The 8,912-nt window shown below is 35.7% G+C and overlaps 1 protein-coding gene across 1 annotated transcript; it reads left to right on the top strand.

Annotated features, from left to right (window-relative positions):
* mdlc (midlife crisis) lies at positions 1 to 8,161 on the top strand. The gene is made up of 8 exons (XM_053765667.1): positions 1 to 273; positions 372 to 520; positions 807 to 959; positions 1,854 to 1,981; positions 3,184 to 3,245; positions 4,232 to 4,309; positions 5,248 to 5,344; positions 7,977 to 8,161. The coding sequence occupies exons 1-8, from the start codon at positions 180 to 182 to the stop codon at positions 8,131 to 8,133; spliced, it is 918 nt and encodes a 305-aa protein (XP_053621642.1). The 5' UTR covers positions 1 to 179; the 3' UTR covers positions 8,134 to 8,161.
* Positions 8,162 to 8,912: the final 751 nt, after the last annotated feature.

Here is an 8,912-nt window from a genome sequence, read left to right on the forward strand (position 1 = left end):
ACCAAGTTTGACTTGTTAGAATTAAAATAAAAACAAACACTTTATGTTTATTGTTTTCTGAAGAATTTCCTTGATAATTTAAGTTTGCGTTTAAAAATAATTAAAATAATAATTAGTATATATAAGTATTACATTTTAAGTAGTCATACTGTTATTTATAAGCTTCAGTCATCAAAATAATGTCAGACGAAGAAGTTGCGATTCCTACTACGTTTAAAAAGCGTAATATAAAGAACAGAGGGGGAAGAAAGCGAAAATCTTCTTCTTCAGAAGGTACCACAACATATATTATAGTTGTACATAACTTGATAACGACAAATATTTTGGTGTTATTTCGAGGTTATGTATAACCACCATATTCAAACTTTCAGAGAAAAATAGTTCAGGATCGGAAGATCAAACAGTGGTGTTGCCAACTAAAAGAGTACAGAAGCAAAACCCAAATATTCAAAGTAGCGGCGGAGTGAAAAAACAAAAGACTGATATACAAAATAGTGATGTTAGCAGTGACGATGAAAAGGTAGTAAAAATGTTATTACAGACACAATATCACGTTTTTATATATGATTATCTAAACATTAACATTAGACAACCTCGGTGGCGCAGTGGTAAAGTGCTTGCCTCTGAACAAAGAGGTCCTGGGTTCTCAGCTATTTTCAGTTCGGTTGTATCTAAGTCCGGTCCAATCCTCTATCAAACCACTTTCATACATACATACAAAAAAAATATTTTTGCCCCAAGTAGAATGTTAGAGCTCGCTCGGCCTATTATATTATACACAATACACATCCACTTCTCAATTTCAGATATCAATCCGCACAACGCTCTCCGTCCAACAGCAACGCGAGAACGCCACAGCCACATACGAGCTGGACACGGAGTTCGACAAGGACGCCCAGGCGATATTCGAGAAAGCTCAGAAGATTAATGAGGAATTGCAAGGCCAGGCTGATGATAAGGTGATTAGTTACAGACGTATTCCTTAGAGGGTGGAATGAAACACAACTTTTAGCTTTTATTTTAATTAGTTTCAACCATTAAATGATTTTATACTTCAATCAATTGAGCTGAAATTTTGTATACACATTTAGTATACAGTCAACGGCATGTCAACCTACACAAATTCACTGCAATCTCGCCGCTATTACCGCGCCATAGAGGTTCATGCGGGGTAACTTGATGTGCTGTTGACTGTACAATACATTATTATGATAAGCTTGACCTGAAGGAACCCAGGATCAACTTCTGATGAGGGATCTCAACAATTTACATCACGGACAAGGTTTTTTGTCGCGCATAAAATAGCTTGTTTAAAAAATTACATTTAAAGAAAGTATTATTTATTTCCTTTTTAATAATTACCCAAATACTTAGGCTATATAATATTTATACTATTATTATAAAGATTTGATCTAGTTACCCCAAAAACATTAAAAAATCCTCTTGGTAAAAAATACTATTAAGAGGTAAGTGTTTGTGAGTTTGTATGTTTGAGGCGGGTAATCTCCGAAACTACGGAACCGATTTTAAAAATTCTTTCACCATTAGAAAGGTACATTATCCAAAATTTGTATAGGCTATATTTTATCTCAAAATTCCCACGGGAGCGAAGCCCCGTCCATCAGTATATATATAAGGCACCATCTAGTATATATATAAGATTTTATCACAAATTATATTACACACAAACAAATAGATAGATGGATATCTATCAAATCTATTAAACCATTTATAAAATAAACTTGTGGCTACAAATAAAGATTTTATCTATCTAGATAGATACAGGTTCTTCATATTAATAACACACCCAATACAAATAATAGTCTCATCACATTTCGTCTATCTATACTCAGATTTACCGAGGCATCAACAATTATGCTCAATATTACAAGAAGCGGGACACCGCGGCCGGGAACGCCAGCTCGGGGCTCGTGAGGAAGGGCCCCATTAGGGCACCGGCCAACTTGAGGGCCACTGTCAGGTATCCTACTAATGTTATAGCTTAGCTTCTGCCCGCGGCTTCGCCCGCGTGAGTCATACTGCGAAAGCGGAACGCAAACTTTCACTCCTCATTATAGCCAATTGAGGGTTGATTTTTGAGAAAAAAATTAACTCTATGTTTGAACTGGAGCGTTTAACTATATACAAATGTGTTCAAAATCGGCCCAGCGGTTTAGACGTGAAAGCGGAACAGACAGACTTTCTCATTTATAACATTAGTATGGATGCGAATGTTTGTGATGTTTATGTGTATGTTTGTCCCTCGTTCACGCAAAATCTACTGGACGGATTGTTATGAAATTTGGTACACGGGTAGAATATAACCTGGAATGACACATATGGTACATGCCGATGTTTATATCCCGAAATTCCCGCGGGAGCGAAGCCCCGAGGCTCAGCTAGTATAAACTAAAAATGTCAACTTTTGTTTTATGTTTAGTGAAAATTGGTCTTAAGTTCGACGGTGGTGTGTGACCGGCATTATATTTTCGTTTGTTTATGTTACGGCTAAACCACGAAGTGCGGCTAGATCTAGATTTAGCCGGCTAGACCTAGGTGCAGCTGCGCTTCAATCAAATCAAATCATTTATTCAGAAATTAGACCTTCAGTTTTTCACGTCAAATTTTATATTAAATAGTAATTTCTCAAAAGCTCGCAAAATACTCGCATTTCGTAACGACCACTGCTGAGAAGAAATGCCGAAAGAGACTCATTCAAACAGTGTTTGTCCCCATCATGCCAGAAGGGCTTAACATTATTGTTCCTTACATTTTTTTTCGGGGTTTAGCTGTAACGTTTGCAATGTTGAGTATGAGTCCGTCCACATCCGCTCCGTTATGCTCCGTTGTTTTCTATCGGATTTGACACTGTTATGACATGAGTTGACTGACGTACGTCGAAACTTCATTCAACCTCCGTGTCCTAATGGTCATCACGCCGGACTGCTACACTGGAGGTCCCGGGTTCGATCCCCGGTCAGGTCAAGATGGAAAATGATCTTTTTCTGATTGGCCCGGGTCTTGGATGTTTATCTATATATGTATTGGTTATAAAATATAGTATCGTTGAATTAGTATCGAATAACACAAGTCTCGAACTTACTTTGGGGCTGGCTCAATCTGTATGATTTGTCTTTTATATATATTTATTATACATATTATATTATTATTATTATTATACAGATGGGATTACCAGCCAGATATTTGTAAGGATTACAAAGAAACTGGGTTTTGCGGTTTTGGCGGTAAGTATTTTTTAATTAGTAAGGTACGTGACTAATTTTTACTTATATCATTAGAAACACCAGTGAAAAAATACTGTGTGTGTAATGTGTGTGACAAAGATGGCTTTGTTTTTTGATTCGTCCAAACGCTCCGTAATAAATGACACTCTAACATGACGTCACGATAGAGTAAAATATCTTAGCCAAATATGCTGTGTTTGTTCGACAACTACCTTAATAATGCGTTTATCGTCATTACTTCTGAACAAAATTCGTTTCAAAATTGTAGTTTATTATAATAACTTTATTATTGTTTTTTAATGGACTTTTCAACCAACTTTAAATGTTCGTATAATGATCCAGCGGCGTTGTCACACTCTATAAATTATCACAGTGATCTTATATTTGTATCTTATATAGATACATATATACATATAGAGATACATATATACATATACATCTAGAGAGATATATATATACATATTAATCTAGAGCATATCTGTCCCGTTGTCTGTCTGTAATCAAATCATGCAAGTTAGTTTTATATATATATATATATATATATATAAAACTAACTTGCATGTATATATATATATATATATATATATATATATATATTAATCTAGAGAGATATATATATACATATTAATCTAGAGCATATCTGTCCCGTTGTCTGTCTGTAATCAAATCATGCAAGTTAGTTTTCTCCCACTTCCAGTTGTCCTACAGAGTTGAAAAAATTCCCACGTCACTTCAGTTTCCGTGACAATGCGTTATTATGATAAGCATGACCTGACGGTGCAGCCCGGATCGGCTCCAAACGAGGGAACTCCTCGACCGTTTACAGCGCGGACATGGGTATTGTTTTTGTCACGCGTTAAATGCCACAAGATCTCAGTGACGACAATAAAAGCTTGTGGAAAACATTACGTTATTGTAACAAAAAAAAAACAACGTGTTTTAAAATGTTGTGACCTTATCATTGTTATAACATTACTATTTTATAGATTCTTGCAAGTTCCTCCACGATCGCTCCGACTATAAACACGGCTGGCAGCTCGAGAGAGAAGAGAATCAAGCTCAAGGTGACTCTCTTTCTCATTCTCATGTCTCTGTACAAGTAGAGAGCTCTTACTTCTTACTTCCCTCGAGGACAATTTTCCGCAATATTATTATTATTTGTGAATGTTTTTTTTCCGTACAACACAAACTAGGATTAAAGATCTAGAGGCAAGAAATCAATCCATTTTTGGACAACACTGTCGGCTTCGTGAATGCTGAGAATGTCGCCTTCAATAGAGTATAATGGGCAGAGGACAGTGACGTGCCGCATACTCTGGACCTCCCCGCAGGGACCCAGAGGACTGTCCGAGAAGTTCCATCTGCACAGCAATTCGGCGCGTCTTCCTTGCGAAGCTCCGCACCTATTTATTTGCGTCCAGAATTTTCAGGAACTGGCAGTTTTGGGGTCAAATTCAAATCATTTATTCGGAAGTTCGACCTTCACCGGCACATTTTCTCGTCAATTTTTATATTAAATAGTTATTTGTCGCAAGCTACAAACTACTGGCATTTCGGAACGACCACTGCTGAGAAGTAATGCCGAAAGAAACTAATTTGAACAGTGTTGGTCCCTATCATACCATTATTATACTATTGGACCGGCATTTTCCCCAGTTAGGCGTCTTGTCTGCGCCCTTTCTGCGTGCGGGGAGTCTGAGCAGCTGATCATTCCAGCTAGCCCAGCTCCTCCAGGAAACGGAGCACCGCCGATGGTTTACGGCAGGCGTCGCTCATGAGCCCTGGACTTCCCAGGAACTCTAAGTAGAGTACTCTTTGGAGAATTTTTTAACGCCCACAAGAGTTATCGCGCTATCAATGAAAAAGTACTAAAATCACGAAGTGGACAAATTTTTGAGCGTTTTCATCACCGTCAATAATCCTTCAAAAAAGCGATCCAATTAGAAATCACCCGGGGAAAGAGCTAGTGAACTAATAATTCTGTTTTATTTTTAAATCCAAGATGGCGGCGACTCCGACTACGAGGTACATAGTGACGATGAACTACCCTTCCGATGTTTCATCTGTCGCCAAAGCTTCAAAGACCCTGTAGTCACAAAGTTAGTATTAATATTAATCATAATTTATAATCCTATTAATATTATAAACGCCCAAGTTTGTGAGCAAATATATATTGTTAAATTGGACTATATATTGTTATGAAATTTGGTACACAATTTGAAATATAACCTGTAATAAATAAGTGGTGTAATGGTTAAGACGCCCGCCTTTGGATCGAAAGGTCTCAGGTTCGAATCCTTCTCGTGCCACATGAGTTTGTATACCAATCTGACTCATGTATAGTAGTTTTCATCGACCACCACTTGCTTCCGGTGAAGGAAAACATCGTGAGGAAACCTGCACACTGGTTGATTATTAACTTGTGTGTGAAATGGAGAAGGCAGAAGAAGAAAGTTGTTGTGTGTGTTTCATTCCACGTAATTACCACGACCCTCAGCCATGAGGAATACGACTATGAAGAAGAAGAAATAGGGGTGCTTTTTATCCCGAAATTCCCACGGGAGCAAAGCCCCGAGTCGCAGCTGGTATTATTATTATATATAATTAATATCAACTTTTGTCAGATAAAGTTTATTTGTTTGGACAAATTAAAAAACCCCCGACCTTCAATATTCATTTCGCATTACAACTTTTGAACGGCTGAACCGATTTAGATCAAACATATATAAGAACTGCCGCATAAAAATTAGACACGAAATAAAAAAAATCCGCATCCAAATCGGTTCACCCGTTGATGAGCTACGGTGCCACGTACACAGACAGACACACTTAGCGGTCATACGTTATTATATAACACCACACCATTTTTATTGCGTCGGGGGTTAAAAAAAAACATTTATTTTGTTTTATAATAATTTCTGTTTTTTTTATAGATAGATTTATTTTATTTATTTACGTGTGATTTTTAATTTAAAGATTTTTATTTATTTATTAAGGTCTAAACAACCGTAGTTGTTTATAACCTTTTCAAAAAATCACGGTTCAAAAACCGCGGGCAAAGCTAGTAAATTAATGCGTAAGTTTGTTTGTTTGTGAAGGGCCATGACAAAATTGAAACCTTATAGTGCGTCGCGAACGAAACCATAGCGCGTTTTAAAATCGTACAGCGCCATCTATTATGACTGTGCGTAAACTTTTGTAATGTTTGATTTGCTCATCAGAAAACTGGTCTCGATGATTTCGATGAAAATAAAATTGATTTTTTATTTTTAATTAATTATTAATATTAAAATTAATTACTTATTATAGTCTACTTTGAGATATTATTCACATAAAAATTATTTTTATTATAGTATTATAAAACTAGCACAGTTATAATTACACGCAAGTTTAAATGTTAAATCAAATAAACAAAAAATTAGAAATTACTTACTTAAATTATTATTTTTATGTCTTTGCAACGGAACCCGCAACAAAATCCGTTGCGTAGTTTAAAAGATCTAAGCATACATATGGACAAACAGTGGGAAGCGATTTTGTTTTATATTGTGTAGTGAATGTGATTTTTTATACTTAGTAATAACATTTAATATGCACATTTTGACATTGGGAGTATCCTATGTAATAAATTTGAATTAAATTAGTATCGATTCGATGAAATTCGCATTATATACGAATTTTATTTTATTTTTTATTTTATTTTATTTTATTTATTCACGCACAAAACAGATTACAACAAATATAAAATATTCATAGAGATAAAATACAAAGAAAACAGGCTGTAATCCAAACATGTGCTTACAGAGAATATTAGGTACAAAGGAGTTTGATAGACTAAGAAAGAACATAAGTATATAATATAATAAACAGACATGACATGACAGATATCTTAATAACTAAGAATTAACAATAGTTTTTTTCTATGTTGACTTACTTAGGAAAGTAAGTTTGTTTATTACCTCTTCACGCGTTATCAACTCAAACAATCTTCTTGAAATTTTGCATACATGTAGTTTGAAGTTCGGATAAGGACATAGGGTACCTTTCATCCCGGAAAAATAATTGTTCCCGTGGGAATATCACGCGGGCGATGCCGCGCAAAAAGTTACACATATTCTTTACAAGTCTATTCTACGTCGCCGAACTCGAACACATGCCGAATGCGTGAACGTAACGTTGCGTAGTGCTTTTATTAACACCAATGAAAAATCAGCAACGTATGCTGAATTCGCCAAAGATTGGCGAAGTGACGACAGTGTGGAGCCGGCATTGTATTGTACTAGCGTTTGCCTGCGGCTTCGCCCGCGTGAATTGTAAAATCTCGGTCATTATTTAAGAAAAATGATGAAGAGTCTAATAAGATTTTATCAATTTTCGGCTTTTTATTTTGAAATTTGTATTAAGTCCCATACAATCTTTCATCCCCACTTTTGAAGGGGGTTGAGGGTTACATTTCAGAAAAATCTTGGAACACGTATTGATTAATTTGTTGTAAACAACCAAAATCCTTCTTCTTCAACGGTGTAGAACTTTCATATAAAAGATTTTCACCCCTTTCACCCCCTTCGGGGTAGAATTTCCATAAATCCTCTCTTAGTGCTCACCAACGATCGCGAGGGAACCTACATGCCAAATTTCAGCTTCCTGCGCCCAGTAGTTTCACAGTACGTTGTCTGTCAGTCACTACACTCAGTAACGCAAGAATTTTAATATGCATGTTTCTCTTTCCAGATGCAAACATTATTTCTGCGAAAAGTGCGCATTAGAAAACTATAAGAAAACGACCAGATGTTTTATATGCAACGTGCAAACGGGTGGAGTTTTCAATCCGGCGAAAGAACTTGCGGGGAAGTTGAAAACCAATGTCAGTGATGTTGACGACGATTGATAATTGATAAATAAATTTATTTTGTAATTGTAAGTGTTTAATTCCATTTAGAGGTAAATCAAATCAAACCACCTTTATTGTGGACTAGATGTTGCCCGGGGCTTCGCTCCCGTGGGAGTTTTAAGATAAAATATAGCCTATAGCAATCTTGGATAATGTACCTTTCTAATGGTGAATGAGTTTTTGAAATCGGCTCGGTATTTTCGGAGATTACTCGCCTCAAACATACAAACTCACAAACGCTTACCTCTTTATAATAATAGTATAGATCACAGGTAAAAACATCGATTTAACAATATAGTTAGTACAGCCATGTCCCGACTAAACGGACATACAATAATTTTATATAACACCAACAATAATTACTTCAACTTAATTCATGTTGTCATTCAAATACCTAGTTATTTGTTAAGTAATAAAATTTTTCCGTCAAGAATAATTTTAATTTCTATTTAAAGTTTTTATAACTGTCTTGGAACTTATTATAAATAACAAATGATACACGAAACAAACTGTTCGAACAAAGGGGCTGTGTTATAGCCGCCAGCTACTAATTTATATTTATGTTGTGGCCGAATATGTTCCAGCATTTTTCTTGTTTCACTATTTTTTGCAAACAAATGTAAATTAAATATAAAAAAAAAACAAATTAATAAACGCACCATCAAGCTGTGTTATCCTAACTAATATTATAAATGCGAAAGTAAGTTTGTTACCTCTCCACGCTCTATCTACTCGACCAATCTTCTTGAAATTTTGCATACATGTAGTTTGAAGTA

Source organism: Plodia interpunctella, chromosome 27 (assembly GCF_027563975.2).
Source record: "Plodia interpunctella isolate USDA-ARS_2022_Savannah chromosome 27, ilPloInte3.2, whole genome shotgun sequence".
In the NCBI taxonomy this organism is placed as follows: domain Eukaryota; kingdom Metazoa; phylum Arthropoda; class Insecta; order Lepidoptera; family Pyralidae; genus Plodia; species Plodia interpunctella.